A 21,276-nucleotide genomic window follows, 5' to 3' on the forward strand; every position below is an offset into this window, starting at 1 on the left:
ATATGCTATTTCTTTACCTATAAAAAAAAGAAAATTATGTAGAGAATAGAAAATTTTTAAAGGACCAAAAAAGAGGGAAAGAAAAATAAAGAAATAACAAAGATACGAAGTAAAAAAAAATCAAAAGAGGAAAAGAAAAGACAAGACAACATTATTTACACAGTAAAAGTGTTCATCAACACAATCCCTCCCGTCCTTCTCATTACACTGTAATATAAACATTCTTTTTTAACACAGATTTGTATTGTGTAATATCATTTCTTTCTACTTTGTATATATTCCTCTAATCATTTTCTTTACAAATATCACTCAATTTCTGCTAATATGGAATTATTTGTACAATGAAGTTTTACATAGTTCTTGAATATTATCCATTCTCTAGTTGTTTTTTGTTTCGATATTCCTCTAACCGATCCCGTCAGTTTTGCTAATTGTAGATATTCTAACATGAGTTTCTGCCAGTCAGTAATCTCTGGAAGCGTGTCATTCTTCCAGTTCCTTGGCGACCATTAACAAAACGTTCTCTGGACAATTCACTGGCCTGCTGTGAGATGAAGGATGACCGCCATTCTCTTCCTACAGACCACTGATATTTTCATGCTAGATAAACCTGAACGGAACTCCTCCTTACCTAGCAAGGGCTTCAGCCCAAGGCTGCATGAAATACACACACACACAAACAAACACGCAGTGGAATCCGTGGTATCTGTCTCTTTTTGGTGGTCTCTTGTGTTTTTCCCCCTCCTCCTTCACGCAAACTCTGCATGTTGACCGTTGAGATCTGTGCCATTTCTTAGAACTCGGCTGGCAAGGAAAGCAGCTTGGGCTGAGAAGATAACAGCTCTGGCTACACTCCTGGATAACACACACACCCCAAACTGACAAAAACAGCACAGAGAAACAGCGGGGGTGGCGCATGCTGCTGAGAGCACATGAATCCAAGTTCACAATGTTCCCAAGCATGGCTGATCCCCCCCCCCCCTGCACTGACTGGGGGTGTGCCACAGAAAGATCTGGTGGCACTGAAGAACTGACAGCACACACCCGAACTCTCAGCGAGCTGGAAGCCAGCCAAAGCAGCCTGAGCATTCCTTCACCTAGCTGGCACCTTTTGAGCTATATCTTGTCTGGTTGTGAATGGGCAAGGCCAGCCGTGTAATCTTAAATACAGTCCTGAATTCAGGGAGACCAGAACAGCTGTATTGCTGGATTACCCCAAAGTCCATCTATCCTGGTTCTGTTTCCAACAGCAGACAGAGAGAGCTGTTTTGTCCTGAATGCAGAGAGAGATCTAGTGTGGTGTAGTGGTTAAGAGCGGTGGACTCGTAATCTGGGGAACCGGGTTCGCTTCCCCGCTCCTCCACATGCAGCTGCTGGGTGACCTTGGGCCAGTCACACTTCTCTGAAGTCTCTCAGCCCCACTCACCTCACAGAGTGTTTGTTGTGGGGGAGGAAGGGAAAGGAGAATGTTAGCCGCTTTGAGACTCCTTCGGGTAGTGATATAGTGGGATATCAAATCCAAACTCCTCTTCTTCATCCACAGAACAGAGGAAGATACTTTATGCAGGCGGACCACCTGGCCATGGATTTAAACCAATGTCAACACTGACGGGCAACAGCTGTCCTGGATTTCAAGCAGGGGACATTACCAGCCCCACCTGGATACAAGACACCATGAAGGAAGGCACCTTCTCTCAAATGTGGTGGACGTGTAAGGCATTCTGGGAAATGATATATAATGAATTTTTTAAAATGTTTAAAATAACTTTTGTAAAAAAGAAGCAGCAGCTTTTTTAAAAAGGAATTCTAGGTACCGACATTCTAAAGGAACAGAAAATACAGTGGTATCTCGGGTTACAGACACTTCAGGTTACAGACTCCGCTAACCCAGAAATAGTACCTTGGGTTAAGAACTTTACCTCAGGATGAGAACAGAAATCGCGTGGCGGCAGTGGGAGGCCCCATCAGCTAAAGTGGTACCTCAGGTTAAGAACAGTTTCAGGTTAAGAACGGACCTCCAGAACGAATTAAGTTCTTAACCTGAGGTACCACTGTACTTTGCATGTATGCGGCAACAGCCCCATGGAAAGAGATGGAAAGAAGGCAGAGTCCCTACCAGAGAGGAATGGAAAACCAAGCTAGTGGACTATGCCGAAATGGAAAACTGACTGGAAAGCTCAGGAACCGAGCAGACCAAAACTTCAACAAAGAATGGGGGAAATGTTACTTTAAAAACGTTCTTGTCTACGAGGTAGAACAATATTTATTCCCAAGCCTTAGGGTAGGAGAAAACTGCCTTTAAATTCAAAGCACCGTTGAATGAATGAATAGAATTTCAAATGCAAAATGGAATGTGCCTAGAGCCCTTTGAAAAAAAAATTATCTAGGAGATCACTGTAATCAGATGAAAACATTGGCAGGATTTTAATAACCCTTGTAACATAGCGAAATTTATGGGCAATATGGAGAGATACAAAATATGCATTATGATATAATATGCAGTTGAGAGGGTGCACAATAGGACCCATGGAAGGGAAGGTGGGAAGTTCAGAGATTTGGAGCAACCTCTAAATATGGATATGTAATTTGGATTGTTATAATTTTATATTTGTAAAACCAAATAAAAATTATCATTAAAAAATAAAAAATTATTTAAATTATTAAAAAGATACAAGACACCATGGATTGAACTAGAGACCTTTTGTGTTCAAAGCTGGGCCTCTACCAGTCAGCTACAGCCCTTCCTAACAGTTCCATTTGGTCAAAAGATTGTGATACATCAGATTGTGCCTCTCGACCTTTTAAAGCCCTCTAAGCCAGAGGGAACTGGGGCACCACCATACAGTCGTACCTTACTTCGTACTGGAGGTCTGTTCTTAACCTGAAACTGTTCTTAACTTGAAGCACCACTTTAGCTAATGGGGCCTCCTGCTGCCTCCACGCCGCCAGAGCACGATTTCTGCTCTCATCCTGAAGCAAAGCTCTTAACCCAAGGTACTATTTCTGGGTTAGCGGAGTCTGTAACCTGAAGCATCTGTAACCCAAGGTACCACTGTATATTGTAGCAGAGAGTCCCGTAACTTACATGCTGTTATGAAGAACTTTGTCTGTCTGTCTCTTCTTTGATCCGTCCTGACTCTACTGCCGCTCAGTTTTGTTAGGCATCCCCAAGCCCCAGAGCTATGAGAAAGGACCTCCCAAAAAACTTGTCCTATCTACATTCTCCACACCATTAAATCACCAGTCTTTCCTCTTAAGCGGGGCTGGCATAAGCAACATGCAACCCTGCCTGCATTTACTAGACTCCACTTCCCACCAGCTCCTGCCCATTGAGGCTGATCGGAGTCTAACAATTATCCGGAGGCTCAGTGAATCTAGCAATTATCTGGTGGACCCCATCCCTGAACTTAGTGAAAGTGCTCCACGCTGGGCCTGGGGGGGATAGAAGTTGCAGTCCGAAACTTCTGAAGGGGACCGTGTTAGCAAAGACTGCCCTATACCAACTGCGAATCTGGAACAAGAGGCCAGTTTGTTTGTTTTTCAGACCGGCTATTTTTTATTAACAGGCAATAGTCCAAGACAGCTTATGCTATGATACAATTCACTTAAAGGAGCCACAAGTCTCCTTGTTTTGCTTTTTGCTGTCTGGCTATACCTCTGGAAATACCTGTTTGCATTTGCCACGGCAAAACCACATCAACCTTATCTTGTAGAAACCAATTTACGCCATTGCCATAAGGATAACGTTCTTAATAACGGCACACTCTCTTTAAGTGCTTTTGTTTCACTGACCCCTATATTCGCCACTGGGTCATTTGCCAAGCACGGGCAACGCCGAATAACTGCGTTCGACAATGTTTGTTTTGACCTGCGGTCATGAGAATAAGTTACCCACCTGAGATTTGTAGGCTGTTAAGTAGTAGAAGAACAGTCGGCAGAACGCCGTGTGCTACACAAGCCACACCCACCCCCTTTCCAGCTTTCAACACACAACACAGGAATAGTAACACACACTTCGCTGTTATATGGTTACACATGGACAAGCAAAATGGGAACAAACACACAAGTCAATAGGCAGCGCTGTAACTAGGGGAGGGTAGTCAGATTTTTTGCGCCTGTGAAGCCTGTGTGTGTGTGTGTACGCACGCAAATTCACATGGGGTGGGGTGCCAAACCAGGGGAAGTAAAGCCTAGTTTTGCCCCTGCAAAGGAGCTTTTCAGGCACCCGGTTGGCCTGCAACTTGAGCCTCCTGCGCCAATACCAGTTTTCCTTTACATTTTTAGCAATGATACAACAGGAGACGATTAAGGTAAAGGGACCCCTGACCATTAGGTCCAGTCATGACCGACTCGGGTTGCGGTGCTCATCTCGCTTTATTGGCCAAGGGAGCCAGCGTACAGCTTCCAGATCATGTGGCCAGCATGACTAAGCTGCTTCTGGTGAACCAGAGCAGTGCATGGAAAAGCCGTTTACCTTCCCGCCGGAGTGGTACCTATTTATCCACTTGCACTTTGACATGCTTTTGAACTGCTAGGTTGGCAGGAGCAGGGACCGAGCAACGGGAGCTCACCCTGTCGCGGGGATTTGAACCGCGACCTTCTGATAGGCAAGCCCTAGGCTTTGTGGTTTAACCCACAGTGCCACCTAAGAGACAATTACATATAGCAAAAATAAAATTTAAAAAACCCAAACCCTCCAACATTTATCTGATGGAACTTGGGATGTCCTGTTCCATTATTATTGTTATTATTATTATTAGTCCCTGTCCATCTGACTGGGCTGTCACTCTGAGCAGCTTCCAACGTATATAAAAAACATAATAAAACGTTAAACTTTACAAAAAACAAAAAAAACTTTCCAATACAGGGCTGCCTTCAGATGTCTTCTAAGGATTGTATATTTGCTTATCTCCTTGGCTTGGGGGTGTCGCATACCTCCATAATACCCTCCTACATTTCTCCGAAGGAAATAACATCGTCCTAATGAAAAGCGGATCAAATCAGAAACAGTTTCTGCGAATCTGGGGCTGTCCCTGGAAAAGAGGGACACTTGGAGGGTCGGGAAAGTATTGATGGGTTTCCTATGGCAAGTGAGGACCAAAAACAGAGCCCAAATCTTTTTTAAAAAAAGCTGAAGACTACGGCAGCTTATTGATCGCTGAAGAATTGATGCTTTTGAATTATGGTTCTGGAGGAGACTCTTGAGAGTCCCATGGACTGCAAGAAGATCAAACCTCTCCATTCTGAAGGAAATCAGCCCTGAGTGCTCACTGGAAGGACAGATCCTGAAGCTGAGGCTCCAATACTTTGGCCACCTCATGAGAAGAGAAGACTCCCTGGAAAAGACCCTGATGCTGGGAAAGATGGAGGGCACAAGGAGAAGGGGACGACAGAGGATGAGATGGTTGGACAGTGTTCTCGAAGCTACTAACATGAGTTTGACCAAACTGCGGGAGGCAGTGGAAGACAGAAGTGCCTAGCGTGCTCTGGTCCATGGGGTCACAAAGAGTCGGACACGACTAAATGACTGAACAATAACAACAACAACAACAACAACAACGTACCGACAAGTCCACTTCTTTTTCTTTACATTTCCAGCAGACATTTGAACTTGTCCTATACATATTTGCACCACACTCTTTTCCCAGTAGTGACATATGGAAGTGAGAGCTGGACCATAAAGAAGGCTGATCGCCGAAGAATTGATGCTTTTGAATTATGGTGCTGGAGGAGACTCTTGAGAGTCCCATGGACTGCAAGAAGATCAAACCTATCCATTCTGAAGGAAATCAGCCCTGAGTGCTCACTGGAAGGACAGATCAAAAACAAACACGATCCCCTGGGGAGGAAGGCACTCCGCCCTTTTATCGGATCTCCCCAGCCCCAAACCCCTCGCCTCCCTCCAAGATCCCCTAAAAAAGACGCCAGACCTACCGGGCAGGTTTCAGCCGCAGGAATTGACTCAGAGGCAACTCACCTGTCGCGGAGGAGAAGCCCCAGGAATGAGCGGGGAGCGCGTGGGGCGGGGGGAGCCCACTACGCAGCGCCTCCTTTAGAATCTATCCCCCCACGCCTCGGCAATGCGCGCGGGGGGGGGGGGGTGTTGGTGTTGTTGCCTCCGCGGGCGCCGCCCCTCTGCCGGGACACCGGATCTCCCGCCCCTATTAATAGAGGGCAAGAAGAAGTAGGTACGATGCCAGCCGGTGCCGCCGCCGCTGCAGTCACGGGCTATAATTACAGCGCACGTGAACGGAGGAGGAAAGGAGAGTGGGGGGGAAAGGGCGGGGCGCGCACATCAAGCCCCCGGGTCCTGCCTGGGGGACCCAGGCGTCCGGGATTGCCTCCCCTACCCCCACCCGCCTCCCCGGGCGAGGCTCTCCACCTGTTTTTATTTTTCTGGATGCGCCCTTAAAGGCAACGCGGAGAGATCTTGCAGGTGCAATGCGCGTCCCGTCCCCCCCCCCCCCATCATTTCTTCTCCCAAGGACTAGCCGGCCGGGGTTTCTGGTTAAAGCAAGGCCCGCGGGGGGGGGGGAATTTGGCCCCCTGGTGATCCCGCCGACCCGGGCTGTGAAACTCTCCTCCACCCCAGCTGACCTATTAAATGCTCGGCCCCGTCCCGCGTACACTGTCTTACAAAGAGGTTTTTGGTTTTTTTTGCACGGGGGCGCTTATTTCCAGTAATCCCAAGAACTGCACGTCTCGTTCTCCTTCTCCTCCAAATAATTAAAATAATCCAGTAATTCGAGGGAAGGGCAAGGGGGTGCCAGTCATCTGTATGCAACAGTGGGCTGGCCTTGCAGTTGAAATTTAGGCCCCGGCTTCATTCATTCATTCATTTAATACATGGAGGAGGTTGGAGGATGGATGGCAGCTAACAGATTGAGGTTGAATCCTGACAAGACAGGAGTACTGTTTTGGGGGCACAGGAGGCAGGCGTGTGTGGAGGACTCCCTGGTCCTGAATGGGGTAACTGTGTGTAGCCTTATGAGGCTTTGCCCTCGGGTGGGAAAAATATTGCGCCTGGGAAAGGGAAGTGGGAGTCAACAGACACTCAAGGAATAGTTTTGGAGAAAAGGCTTTTATTTCTACCATCCATGAACTGGTAGAAGGAGCAAGTGTGATAAGTCACAAAAAGCATGCACGAATTCACAGTCATGTGCACAAACATATATACCCCTTTCCAGTTCCCTCCTCCTTTCTCCTCCCTCAGGAGTCCTGCCCCATGATGTGTTCCCCTGAGCATGTACAGAAAGCTGTCTTGGAACTATTGTGGACTCTTGGGAGGAAAGGGGGTGAGGGGGGTTTCAGTGTGTTCCAGTTGTTTCATTCTTGTGCTTTGGCATGGTTCCCGGACAGAAAGCAAGTTGCAATGTGGTTCTTTAGCAAGGCCAGAAGGCATGAGAAAGGCCTGAGAAACAATAGACTGTTCTCTACCTTTGTTACAGCAGAGTGGAATGTTTCTGATGCTTAGCTGCTGAGAAAATGATTTTGAGAAGCTTTGCGAAGCTTTGAGCCTGCTTTGGTGGGGGGTGACTTCAGGCCTAGGTGAGGTCACCTGTCCTCACCTTCCTTCAGTGCGCAGCCTGGGAGTCATTTTTTACTCCCAGCTGTCCATGGAGGCGCAGGTCAATTCTGTGTCCACGGCAGATGTTTATCAGCTCCATCTGGTATGCAGGCTGAGACCCTACCTGCCCACGGACTGTCTCACCAGAGTGGTGCATGCTCTGGTTATCTCCCGCTTGAACTACTGCAATGCGCTCTATGTGGGGCTACCTTTGAAGGTGACCCGGAAGCTGCAATTAATCCAGAATGCGGCAGCTAGACTGGGGACGGGGTGGCCGCCGGGACCACATAACACCGGTCCTGAGAGATCTGCATTGGCTCCCAGTACGTTTCCAAGCACAATTCAAAGTGTTGGTGCTGACCTTTAAAGGCCTAAACAGCCTCGGTCCTGTATAGCTGAAGGAGCGTCTCCACCCCCATCTTTCAGCCCGGACACTGAAGTCGAGCGCTGAGGCCCTTCTGGCGGTTCCCTCCCTGCGAGTTTACAGGGAACCAGACAGAGGGCCTTCTCAGTAGTGGCACCCGCCCTGTGGAACGCCCTCCCTTCAGATGTGAAGGAAATAAGCAGCTATCCTATCTTTAGAAGACATCTGAAGGCAGCCCTGTATAGGGAAGTTTTTAATGTTTGATGTTTCATTGTGTTTTTAATATTGTGTTGGGAGCCGCCCAGAGTGGCTGGGGAAACTCAGCCAGATGGGCAGGGTATAAATAAATAATTATTATTATTATTATTATTATTATTATTATTATTATTATTATTATTATTATATTACATGGGTGTAGCTGGGGGCGGGGCAGGGAAAGGCAGCTGTCCCCCACTTAATCAATAACATTCAATAAAAAGACATAGCAATCTGAGGTTCTGCCCCCACCCCCTAACGAAAGGCCTGCCCCCTCCAAAAAAAATCCTGGCTACGCTCATGATTTAATATACCAACCTTTGCCTTCTGAAGATCTCAAGGTTGTGTATACGATTCTCCTCACAACAACCCTGTGAGGAAAATTAGGCTAAGAGATGGCGACTGACCCAAAGTCCCCCCAGCGATGCTTCATGGCCTTCCATGGAGGCGCAAGTTACAGCAACAGCCAAGGCGACATTTTTCCACCTTCGCCGCATCAAAGCCCTTCACGGCCTAGGACCCTCGTACCTACGGGACCACCTCTCCCGGTATGCCCCACGGAGAGCCTCAAGGTCCATAAATAGCAACACCCTAGTGGTCCCGGGCCCTAAGGAAGTTAGATTGGCTTCAACCAGAGCCAGGGCCTTCTCAACACTGGCTCCGGCCTGGTGGAACGCTCTGCCTCACGAGACCAGGGCCCTGCAGGATCTGATTTCTTTCCGCAGGGCCTGTAAGACAGAGTTGTTCTGCCTGGCCTTTGGCTTGGAGCCCATTTGATTCCCTCCCTCTCTTTTTTCCTTTCCTTGTCCTCCTGCGATGAGGCTACATTTTAATATTTTAATGTTTAAATATTTTAGTGTTGTATTTTAATTTTGTTTTTAAGTTGTAATCATTCATCTTGTTCTTATTATTGCTTGTAAACCGCTCTGAGCCCGGCCTTGGCTGGGGAGGGCGGGGTATAAATAAAAAAAAATTATTATTATTATTATTATTATTATTATTATTATTAGCAGGGATTTGAACCCTGGTCTCCCAGGTCCTAGTCCAGCACTCTTAACCATTACTCTACACTGGCATAATGGTAGCATCGTACCCCTTCTTCTTCTCCCCTCACACACAAAAAAACTTGGGAACTGTAGTTTGTTAATTATGCTGAGAGCTGTTACGAGGCCCATGCGCACACAATTCCCTTCTGCCGGCCCGCCCATGAGGCGTGAGGCGGCCACCTCAGCCCACAAGATGCGCAGGGGCTGCAGATCTGGCCTCCAAGGAATTGCCGCCTGCTGCTGCTGCTGCCGCCATTGCTGAGGTTTTAGCAACACCTGTGGTGCAGTCCTTGGAGACTGGATCTGTGCCCCCAGTGCCACCTCCACTGCAGCCTCAGTGGAGCCACCTCTGGCAGGGATGCCCTCTTGGGTATCCTGGCATCTGCACCCACCTAGTGGGATTCAGAGCAGTTCACTAACCCCCCCACAATAGCCTTTGATCCCCACTTCAACTACTGTATAGGCCAGGATATGGGTGATTTGAGTTCCACCACCCTTTTTTTAAATTTATACTTTTCAGATATATACATTTCACTGATTTTACAATCATTTTGACATTTTCAAACCCGACTTCCTTCTCCCTTTCTGCGGTTCCTTAAATTTATTTTTAATATATTCTGCATATCCAAATACACTTAACTTATTTATCTTCTTTATATATATACTTTTATATTACAATAATCCTGCCAGTGTTTTTATCTGTTTACAATTTATTTGTAAATATTCAACAAACCATTTCCACTCTTTTATTAAAAGTTTGTTATCTCGATTTCTTATTCTTGCGGTAAGTTTCGCCATTTCTGCTTATTCCATACGTTTTTGTATCTAGTCTTCCTTTGCTGAAACTACTTCTTCTTTCCATTTTTGGGCAAGTAACATTTTTGCCGTTGTAGTCACACACATGAATAAGTTTCTATACAGTTTAGGTAGTTCTGTCCCTATAATTCCCAAGAGAGAGACTTCTGGTTGTTGTTTTTTACAAATGTGATTTTGAACATCTTTTTCATTTCATTGTATATCATTTCCCAGTAAGCCTTACGAGTTCCACACACACACCCCTTGTTCCTGATGTGTGTTTTTATTAGCAGCTTGTTCCCCTTCTTCCCTGGCCATTTTGTGGTCTGCCTCAGGTGTCAAAATGTCTTGAGCTGGACCTGATTCCCCTACCATTCCGGGGGTGGTTTAACAGGTCAACATCTCTTCTCAAGGAACAGAATCCTGACATGGAAATTAGAGCAGGTGGGTCTTATTTGCCCCAGAATACAGTGCTTCCCAGGTGTGTTTGTTAGAAAAGAGCCATCTTTCAGAGTGACAGAACAGGCCCGAATCAACTCCTGGCATCTTCAAGTAGGACTGGAAATGCTACCCCTGACCTGGCTAGCTGCTGCCAGCCAGTGTATGAAATACTGAACTAGGTGGACCAGTATTCCATGGATGCAGCTGGTCAAATGTCAGCCTCCTGGGCTCCCTAAGGGGAGAACAGGTCCCTTTGTGTGCTGAGGAGGGCAATTTTTTAAAAAAGTACACCCAAGCATTCTCCATCACAGACACTCCTCTGCATTACAGCTAACCCATAAGAGAGCCATTTTCACCCATCAGGGACAAGGTTCTTGCGCATTAACCTAAGTGGTTTCTTGGCTCAGAAGATGGAACTGAGTCATAGTGGCAAGAAACTGCTGAATGCTTTAAGAGGGCGTGGTGAGGGCGAGTTGTTAGAATAGCAGAGGAGATAGGACTAGCAGACAAGGAGGCATGAGAGCCCAACTTTTCTGGGGTACTCGGACGATAACATTTAAGTTTGGCTGTCAAGTTAGGTAAGGATGTGTTCGTGAGAACTTGAGTCACCAAGCGGTTCCTGAGCTCTGCTTTTCACAGCACCTGGAACTGTATTTGCAAATGTTTATAGCCCTGCTGTGCAAAGTTTTGCCAACTATATAATTCCACCAAAGTTTAAGGACACAGCTACAGAAGCAGAAAAATTATGGAGCAATTCAGAAACCCTATTTCACCTTGCTGAGGTGTGTATCTTGCTAGTAGAAATGCTTTGGGTAATTCAAAAGCTCTTCAGCTGGCATGTGAATGTACTTGGGGGAGAGAGACGTGATTAAACATTTGAAAGTTTTGAGGACCGGGACATTCCTGAGTGGATAAACTTACCACAGGTTCATGGGCAGAGGATGGGACAGGCAGAGCCTTTTAGCTAAAATTGGAGGCGAGGGGAACGCATAGACTTCTTCAAATATCATAGAATCATAGAGTTGGAATAGACCACAAGGGCCATCGAGTCCAACCCCCTGCCAAGCAGGAAACACCATCAGAGCACTCCTGACATATGGTGTCAAGCCTCTGCTTAAAGACCTCCAAAGAAGGAGACTCCACCACACTCCTTGGCACCAAATTCCACTGTCAAACAGCTCTTACTGCTCTTACTTAAGTATCTTAAGGGCTGTCACATGGAAGACAGAGCAAGCTGGTTTTCCTCTCCTCTGGAGAGTCGGAACTGAAACAATGGCTTCAAGTTACAAGGAAGGAGATTCCGGCGAAACATCGGGAAGAACTTTCTGAGAGTTAAGAGCTCTTTGAAAGTGGGACGGACTCCCTTTGGAAGGTGGTGGACTTTCCTTCCTTGGAAGTTTTTGAGCAGAGGTTGGAGGACCATCTGTCAGGGATGCTTTTAGCTGAGATACCTGCATAGGAGGGGGTTGGACTAGATGACCCTCAGGGGGCCCTCCCAACTATGATTCCATGTCTATGGAAAGCACATCATGATGAAGTGGCAGACCCACCATTTCACTATGCCTTTTGCAGCACATTCTTAAAGGGGCCATATTTTTGGATGTTTTGGTGTAGGAGGGGTCCGCTTCACCACCAGAATAATTATTTCTGTATCGTTATGCAGCACCAGAAGAGGTTTTTAAACGTGTTATAAGTTTCTTGAAGAGCTCTGGGTAACAAGCGACTAACATGTCTAATCATAATAATAGCAGCAATAAGATTACATAGAAATGCTATACAAGTTCAACCAAGGTCAGGGGGGGGACACACACACCAAGAACGCCATGTGTGAATTTGACATTAGGACTGTGTGTGCACCACAGTTAGGGAGTGGACATGAAAGCAAAAGCAAAATGTCCCCTGCTCGACAAAAAAAAGCTAAGTGTCTAGTCTTTCAAGACTGCAAAATATATGCCTGAAGTATATAGGGAACGGACTCTGCCTTCTGAAAGAGGTGAATGAGTTAAGATGATCAGGGTTTCAGTAAAAATTACACATGCGGGGAACCTATGGAAATTTGTATGGTTTATAGCGAATTGCACTGTTCTTGGTAATTAAGTGCAGAAATAAATTAAGCATGGTCTTGACTCAACTCCAAACAGATCCACAGCATTGACTCCAATCCTATACAGAGCAGACCTGCTGAAATGAATGAGCCTAAGTTAGCCATGTCCATTAGCTTCAATGGGTTTACTCTGAGTAGGACGAGCCCTGGCTACCTTTAATTGAGCTCTCCTTATTTTATTACCCTTTGTTTTGATTGCAGGTGGATGTACAAACCAACTCCACTAAACCTTTGCGTTTGAATGCTCCGAGATATCGATGGCCCATTCACACATACGGAGTCATCACTTGACGGCTGCAGCAAACAACTGACCAGTGCCAAAATGTGAACCCGCCTGCAGACCCAAAGGGCTAGGTATCCCCTCCTTGGCCATGCCTTGCATTCCCTTGCTTCTTTCCACATCAATGACACCGCAACCTTCTAACTCAGCAAAATATTTTAATGTCTCTGCAGAAAATAGAATAAACCAAGGAGAGCTGAACTGAAGACGAGTCTTCTTTTCTCAAGGTAGAAGGGCTTAACGTTCTCCTCTCCCTCCTTAGGATCAACGTATTCAGAGCATCTTCTTGAAGTTCTCAATGGCTTCTTCCGACTTCCGCAATTCAGTCTCGCTTTGTTTCAGCTGGGGAAAGGGGGGGGAAACCGAACAATTTCTTTTTCATCGTTCCTCCCCATTCCTAGAATGGGCACCACAAGCTACCTTGGGGTCCCTGATGACACAGCGTCAACGTGAGCAAAGCAGATGTGAGAGGGGAGCGCAAGCAACACAATTTTATTTAATTAAAACGACTGAGACTAATGGCCTGGCAAGGCCATTGCATGTTAGGTACCAGATCCTAAAACCCAAGCGAGAAATCCTAGGGCAGCCTTCCTCAACCTCGTCCCTCCGGATGTTTCGAGACTACAATTCCCATCATCCCTGACCGCTGGTCCTGCTAGCTAGGGATCATGGGAGTTGTAGGCCAAAAAAATGTCTGGAGGGCCGAGGTTGAGGAAGCCTGTCTTAGGGAGTAGGAAGCCTGCTGAAAGCTAGCGTTCAGCGCAGGAAAGCCTGAGGAGCCACAGTAAACAGGTTTGCAATTTGGGCGTCCTCCCAGATGCCGTTTAGCATCGGGTTACGGTGGCAGCAGTGGCTGGGGGGCATTTGCCCAGCTGAGACGGGTGAGCTGCCTGCACCTCTTTTTGAGGAAGTCAGATGCAGCCGCAAGCCTTCATCCTAAGGTTGGGAACCTCAGGTCTGCTAGTCAAATGCAGCCCTCTTAAACCTCTGACCCCAGCCCTTGGGATTCTCCCTAGGCCCCACCTCTAGCCGGTTCTGCTCTGTGCCCTCGTAGAGTCCTAGGATTGTAGAGTCGAAAGGGACTACCAGGATCATCTGGTCCAATTCCCTGTATTGCCGGAACCTCTTGCCCTACGTGGGGCTTGAACCCACAACCCTGAGATTGCAAGTCCCATGCTCTACCGACAGAGCTATCCCAAATGCTCTGCACTCGGCTGGGATGTGCTGTTGAACTGGGACAATCCCCAGATGGAGGCGTGTGCAAGGGGGCATTCGGGCCCCACAAGACCGACCCCAAGGGAACGTGGCCCCCGGGCCAATTCCCCACCTCTCTCTGCCTTACTCACATCCGGGTTGGATTACTGCAACACATTCAACAAGGGGATTTCCTTTAGAGAGTCTGGGAAGCAGAACGTGCGTGGGGAACCTCTGGCTGCCCGGGTGCTGCCGAACCACAACTCCCATCAGCCCTAGCAAGCATGGCGAGTCATGCAGGATGATGGGAGTTGTAGTTCAGCGACACCTCCCAAAGGTCGCTGGTCCAGAATGAAGAGGCAAGGATGTTCATGGGCCTAACCTGCAAGGCCTGCACTGGCAACCAATTTTCTTGCGGTCACAATTCAAGGCCTTTAAAAAGCCCTCAATGGCTTTGGCTCAGGCGACGGCAGCAGGAACACTGCTCAACACTAGAGCCCCGGAGGCTTTGCCTATGCGACTTTCAGAGGGTTTTTTTTTGGGGGGGGGTGCAGTTTTCCTTACCTTGGCTGCATCCGCCTCCTGGACCTTGGCAGGCACTTTGGCAGCGTAGTCCGGGCTGCCCATGCGCTCCTGCAGCCGAAGGATTTGCTTCTGCAGCTCTGCTTTTTTGCTCGCCAGTTTGGAAATCTCCTTCTCGGCATCGATCAAGCCCTGGCACAGGAGGATGGAAAAGTACAGGGGATGGGGGGGAAATGCAAAGTGCATTTTAATTAATGGACAGCAGGGAGAGTCTATCTCTCTCTCGGCCTCCATCGACCGGCACCACACAAATGCCCCTACCTCCAAAAATAAGATACAGATCCCCACTAGTGAATACTGTAATGAAGAGTATCCACGCACAGGTTAATCAACAAAGCATGCACTGAAATCTATTAGTTTTCAGAAAAGAGTCCTAGTCCTTGTGGATTATTTCTTTTTTAAGAAAAGCTCAGAAAGCATGGCTGCCATCTGTTTCAGAAATGTATTATTTGTAATTAACAGCCATCAAAACAGCGCTGAACAGCTTATTCTTCCTAACATCTATGGCTAGAGCAGTGTTTACCAAACTTGGGTCTCCAGCTGTTTTGGGACTACAACTCCCATCATCCCTAGCTAGCAGGACCAGTGGTCTGGGACGATGGGAATTGTAGTCCAAAAACAGCTGTTTGGGAAACACTGGGCTACCAGGCATGGCCAAACTTGGCCCTCCAGCTGTTTGGGGACTACAACACTTATCATCCTTAGCTAACAGGACCTGTGGTCAGGGATGATGGGAACTGTAGTCCCAAAACAGCTGGAGGGCCAAGTAGACAGAGTTAGGCAACAGAGTGAGGTGACAGGGAATAGCGGTGGTTGCTGGTGGGAGAGACCAGAGAGCTGGGCTGTAGCTGATGCCAGAGCCCCAAACTCGCTGGCTGGTCGCGCAGGTGACGTTGCGTACCTTGAGCAGAAGATGGACGGTGCATTTGTCGGAAGCGATAGCCACGGCACAACCAGGAGGGGGCGCTTGCCCAGGCTCCAGAACCAGCACTTGGTTGGAGGAGCTGAGAGTCCGGATGTAGCTGGAGCAGCAAGATACGGACCGTGCTGTTCCGGGATCCAGGCACTGCAGGAAACCTGGGAAGCAGAGGGAGAGGAGGTCAGAGCTGGAGAAATGGAGATGCTGGCCTGTCTGAACCTCCCTTGGCTTTTGCGGCTGACGTTCCTTGCAGGGCTGGCTCCTCCCTCAGGACCTCTTAGATCTATCTCCTTTTCCATCCCTTGGTCAAATTAGGAAACCCATCCTACCTGGAGACACTGGGGATTGAACCTGGGACCTTCTGCATGGCTCTGCCGCTGAGCCACAGGTCTCCTTTGAGTTCAAATCCCTGCTCAGCTATGAGTCCTGGAATGTCCTGGAGACAAGCAGCTGCATTCTCAGCCTCACAGGGCCCAAGCAACTGAGAAGCCACAACACACATGCTGATTTATTCCGCCTTGAGATTTTGCCACGTGTTCGGGCTCTGAAGACCAAAGGCAGCTTCCTTTGTTCCAAAGGAAGACCCTTTCCCCCTCTCCACTCACAGTCAGCTTTGGTCTTGGTGAGGTTGTAGTCCGCCCGGAGCGATCGAACAGCCCGAATGATGCTCAGCGCAAAGTCCACGGTGTGGTCCAAGCCCTCGTCCCTCCAGCAGTACTGGGGTAAGGCGGGAAAAGGGTTAACAGTGCCCCGGTTTAAAGTGATGTTTTGGGTACCGCAAGTCAACAAATCAGAAGGGGATAAAGCAATGAACTTGACCCAAAAAGAGACACTTCCTTTCCTGGTTTTGTAGGGAGAGGGACAGAAGGTCGAGCTTTCTTATAGTATTATTCAGCCTTCGCGAACCTGGGGCTTTGGACTACACCTCCCATCAGCCCTCTGTGCTAGCTGTGACTGATGGGAACTGCGGTCCAAAACACCAGGGCTACTGAAGCTTTAGGAAGCCTTTCCCATCATCTACAGAGGATCGGTTTATATCTGATGAATCATAGAATCATAGAATCATAGAGTTGGAAGAGACCACAAGGGCCATCGAGTCCAACCCCCTGCCAAGCAGGAAACACCATCAGAGCACTCCTGACATATGGTTGTCAAGCCTCTGCTTAAAGACCTCCAAAGAAGGAGACTCCACCACACTCCTTGGCAGCAAATTCCACTGCCGAACAGCTCTTACTGTCAGGAAGTTCTTCCTAATGTTTAGGTGGAATCTTCTTTCTTGTTGTTTGGATCCATTGCTCCGTGACCGCTTCTCTGGAGCAGACACGGAGCAATGGATCCAAACTACAAGAAGGAAGATGAGACTTTGTTTCAGAGTTTGCCAAGTTGGTTATACAGACTTACTTCAGAAGCCAAATGGAATCCGTTCCGGAAGTCTGTTTGACGTCCAAAACCAAGGTGTGGCTTCTAATTGGCTGCAGGAAGCTCCTGCGGCCAATCAGAAGCTACGGAAGCCGCGCTGGACGTTCAGGTTCATTCGCAAACCGGAACACTCACTTCCGGGTTTGCGGCGTTGGGGAGCCAAAACGTACAAGTGCCAAGGTGTTCGGCTCCCAAGTTATGACTGTACTGTTATTCGCGCTTCCTTATTTTATTCTGTATTTCAAACTGCTCTGACGGCCTTATGCTGTGAAGCAGGCCTATAAACTTGTTCAATGACAGAATAGAAATGAAAAGGATTGGAGAGCGTCAGCTTGGCAAAGTGGCGTTATAATTGATTGAAGAACTTTAAGAAAACAAAACGCGTAAATAAGAAGAGTTTGGATACGATATCCCGCTTTATCACTACCCGAAGGAGTCTCAAAGCGGCTCACATTCTCCTTTCCCTTCCTCCCCCACAACAAACACTCTGTGAGGTGAGTGGGGCTGAGAGACTTCAGAGAAGCGTGACTGGCCCAAGGTCACCCAGCAGCTGCATGTGGAGGAGCGGAGACGCGAACCCGGTTCACCAGATTACGAGTCCACCGCTCTGAACCACTACACCACACTGGTGTAACAACAATTTGTATGTTTTCTCTTTCTGTCGTTATTTTCCAGTAATTCATGCGCTTCTAAACTTTTGTTTCAAAACAAAGCTACACGATAAATACGAGCACATTGTTTCTAGATTCAAGATTTCACTTCATGTTCCATTATGAATGGAAAGGTCCCTGCACTGCTACGTCCCTGACTCTGTGAGCTTGAGGATTTACCTGCTCTGTGGAGGGGTAAGAAGTGACGCAGATGCTGGGGGGGTCGCTGGGGGACCGCCGGGGCAGCCGCTGGAACAGCTCCTCAGTGACAAAGGGCATGAAAGGGCTGAGAAGACGGAGTCCGGCATCCAAGCAGGTGTAGAGGACGTTCCGGGCCGTTTGGATCGCGGCCTCATCTGGGCTGGCAAACACCGGTTTCAGGCACTCCTGAGGGGGGCGGGATTCAAAAGGGCAGAAGTCAGGAACAAGGGCCACATTCCCTCGCAGGCCAGCTTCCGAGGGCCACATTCAGGTGGTGGGCGGGGCCAAAGTGGGCGAGCCAATGGGTGAGAAGAGAACCTGCCTTGCCATGGAAACGCAAGCTTACAGGGCAATTAAAAAATAATGCTGGACTTTGACCAAGAGGGCTAGCAGACAAAGGGCAAATGAGCTGCTGCTCCTCTGCTACCCTGCCCACTCGCCTGCAAAGAACTCCATGTATTCGCCTACATGCAATTCCGTGCACCTGTGGCGACCATGCAACTTCTGAAATGCAAGAACAGTCTTCACAGTACGCCTGGGACAGTTAAAAATGTGCATTATGCGTCGGTATTACATCTGCACCTGTCTCTTCCTCCAAGAAGCTCAGGTCCTCAAAACAGCTCTGTCAAGTAGATCAGGGTACTATGGTATTATTGATGGAGTTGTGGTCTGCTCAGACTACTTTAAGTCTGCATGGTGAGCTTTGTGACTGAGCACTACTTTGCTGAACTGAGATTGCCACGTCCAAAAGTAAGACTCCAGGCAAGGAATGGGGAAGCTTTGGCCATTCAGATGTTGATGGACTCCAACTCCCATCAGCCCCGGCAGCAGGGCATGATGGGAGTTGTAGTCCCAACATTTCGTCTTGGAGTGCCACAGGCCTAATCTAGGCCCTCACACACACCCGAATTACATTTTAGCGTAGCAAAATGACAAAACAAAAATGAACTATCCACCAGCTGCAGATGTCACACCTCCCCAGAAGGGAAAAGGGGCAAAAAAGCTCAAAACAAAACCCTTCAGAAACCCCACTCACCAGGTAGACATCGCAGAGCTCATAGAGCCAGAAGTTGTAGACTGCTGTGGTGATGCCAGGGAAGTCGTAGGCCTGGAATCCTGCATCGCACAGCTCCACAGCATGGCTCAAGCGACTCAGGATCCAGCGGTCGATGAGGCTCTCCGATCCACTGGGCTGAAAAAGGCATTTCCTGTGAAATACGGAATCGTTCCCGGTGGCCCTCGTCTGAGGGCAGGACTTTGAGGCGGGAAAGCGAGAGGGCACATGATTATTTGCTCATTGGAATTACCTGGGAGTTCTCAGAAACCCAACAAAACACTGTCGTTTCTAAATGGATAATGCAATGTGTTTATTCCTAGGACTCCTGCCCCCCTGACCTGGGCGCACCCAAGCCTTATTCCTTCCACCAGCCTTCCTTCACGGAGCTCAGGGTGCCTCACAAGACTCCCCTCCGCTCCCCCCACTCCACTTTATCCTCACAACAACCCTGTGAGGTAGACTGGAATGAGAAATGACGACAGGCCTAACATCACCCTACGACAGGGGTCAGCAAACTTTTTCCGCAGGGGACCGGTCCACTATCCCCCAGACCTTGTGGGGGAGGCCAGACTATCTTTGGGGGGGGGAATCCTCCCCCCCCCCACGACTCTCCCCTCCCTTCTCTACAGCACCAGACGAGGCCCGGTGGCTGCTTACCTGTGCCTTGCGAGCAGCAGGGGCTGGCGGCGGCAGCGGAGGGGCGATGAGGGCTGCTTAAAATGGCACTCAGCCAACCACAGCTCAACAAAGCCCAGCCCCCTTCCTCCTCTAGGCAGGGCGGGGAGAAGCCAGGAGGAGGGAGGGAGGAGGCGACTGTTAGGCTATTTCCATTCCACCTTAAAAGGGAGCAGGATGTTTGTGTCACAGCCTGCGCATTTCCTGTTTCACAGGATGTTTCTGTTGTGTCTTTGCTTTTGTTTCTCTCTCTCTGCCGGAGACACTGAAGCAGGCAGTCATGTTTTTCTTTGTTCTGACCAACGCTGAATAAACTTGTAAATAATGCTCTCCTGACTGCATCTTTCGCTGTGCTTTATCTGCTGATAGAGCGTGCTCGGCTCTGAAATGTGGCAAGCTATTTCTGGAGCTCCTGTCGCTAATTGTTGATGCTGCGTGTCTATGGGAGATCGATGGACGTCCGGAGACGATGTGGAGTCATGATGGACTTTGTCTCCCTGGCAGTATCCCAACAGCGACGCCGCGGTTTGTGTGAGGGATAGGGGGAGGAAGTGGCGCAGCCCAAATCATCAGAATCAGATCCACGCTGCAATTCCCAGACTGTCCGCAGGCCGGATCCAGAAGGCAATTGGGCCGGATCCAGCCCTCGGGCCTTAGTTTGCCAACCCATGCACTACGAGCTTCACAGCTAAGAGGGGATTTGAAGCTGCGTCTTCCCTGACAGCACTCTCAACCCCTGTGCCGTACTGGATCTCCAAACCCTGCAGTCTGTGCTGAGCTCCAGGAGGCACTAACCGCCCCCCCCCCCCACACACTTCCAAAAAAGATGGGGCAGGGGCGGGGTGGAGAGACTGGAGTAGGGAATCATTTGAAAAGAGGCTCACCTCTGGGCTGGGCTGCGGCTTGAACCCGTCCCCAAGACCGCGGATGGCGAACTTGGTCGCGTTCCACAGCTTGTTGCAGAAATGGCGGTAGCCTAGGATGCGGTTCACGTCCAAGTTTATATCCCGTCCTGGAGGGAGCAGAGAATGTTGTGAAAGACAAGCAGGAGAGGCAGGAGAGCCCTTCTGCATCAAGGAAAGGGTCCACTGAAATTGAAATACTTTATTGTCACTTGTACAACTTGTATACAGTGAGATTACACAAGCACCCCCCACTCAGCTCTCTTAGTCTTAATTCCCCTCATTTACTGACGCGCACCCACCAAACCCGAAAGTCTGTTGCCCTGTTGTGATCTTTTCATTCAGCAGCCTGACAGCCCACGGATAGAAGCTGTTCTTTACCCTGTTGGTGCGACTAATCCTGCTTCTATATCTTCTGCCCGAGGGCAGACAATCAAGAAAGTGCCGGCCATGGTGTGAATCATCCCTGAGAATTTTCCTCACTCTCCTGAGGCAATGTTCTTCCACGATGTCATCCAGCGGATTCGAGGGACAGCCCATAATATCTTGTGCTGTATTCTATATCCAGCTCCTTGGATCGTTCCAGTTACGCTTTTGTGAACTTCTTCCTGCTCAACATTAACCCTTTTTTGGAGCAGGGATAGAACAACAGCAGGGCCTCTGTCACTCAGAGAGAGAGAGAGAGAGAGAGAGAGAGAATGAAGTCAGGCAGAGGGATAAATTACCTTGGGATGTGTAGGCGCAGAGAGCAAAACGGAGGGCATCTGTCCCACACTCTGGAATCCCGTTGGGATAATCCGACTTCTGCGAAGGAATCACAAGTAA

General features: G+C 48.6%; 2 protein-coding genes and 1 long non-coding RNA gene across 11 annotated transcripts in view; 1 reads left to right on the forward strand and 2 right to left on the reverse strand.

Annotated features, from left to right (window-relative positions):
• Nucleotides 1-6,276, reverse strand: part of VWA7 (von Willebrand factor A domain containing 7) — a 40,186-nt gene extending 33,910 nt beyond the window's left edge. The window contains exons 1-2 of one of the 7 annotated variants that reach the window (XM_083424853.1): nt 6,046-6,106; nt 5,935-5,993 (exon numbers count right to left, since the gene is read on the reverse strand). The gene's annotated coding sequence lies outside the window, so the exon portion shown is untranslated. Of the gene's footprint in view, nt 1-631; nt 976-5,934 lie in introns of those variants that run through there. The other 6 variants (XM_083424855.1, XM_083424856.1, XM_083424858.1 and 3 more) reach the window with 6 other exon arrangements.
• LOC310671170 lies at nt 6,100-13,053 on the forward strand. 3 transcript variants are annotated; one of them, XR_014507854.1, is made up of 2 exons: nt 6,100-6,188; nt 12,774-13,053. It is a non-coding gene; the product is annotated as an uncharacterized lncRNA (long non-coding RNA). The 3 variants fall into 3 exon arrangements; XR_014507855.1 differs by lacking the exon at nt 6,100-6,188 and adding an exon at nt 10,251-10,471; XR_014507856.1 differs by lacking the exon at nt 6,100-6,188 and adding an exon at nt 10,480-11,046.
• The window catches only part of VARS1 (valyl-tRNA synthetase 1), a gene marked incomplete at its 5' end in the record, with an annotated part of 37,490 nt that continues 29,207 nt past the window's right edge, over nt 12,994-21,276 (reverse strand). Inside the window, 8 exons of the mRNA XM_083424682.1 lie at nt 12,994-13,194; nt 14,611-14,760; nt 15,530-15,705; nt 16,153-16,264; nt 17,797-18,003; nt 18,854-19,009; nt 20,434-20,561; nt 21,177-21,255. Coding sequence (XP_083280808.1) covers nt 13,126-13,194; nt 14,611-14,760; nt 15,530-15,705; nt 16,153-16,264; nt 17,797-18,003; nt 18,854-19,009; nt 20,434-20,561; nt 21,177-21,255 — 1,077 coding nt within the window. The 3' untranslated portion in view covers nt 12,994-13,125. The remainder of the gene's footprint in view (nt 13,195-14,610; nt 14,761-15,529; nt 15,706-16,152; nt 16,265-17,796; nt 18,004-18,853; nt 19,010-20,433; nt 20,562-21,176; nt 21,256-21,276) is intronic.

The sequence above is a fragment of the Podarcis tiliguerta genome (assembly GCF_965153285.1).
Source record: "Podarcis tiliguerta genome assembly, chromosome: 2".
Taxonomy (NCBI): Eukaryota; Metazoa; Chordata; class Lepidosauria; order Squamata; family Lacertidae; genus Podarcis; species Podarcis tiliguerta.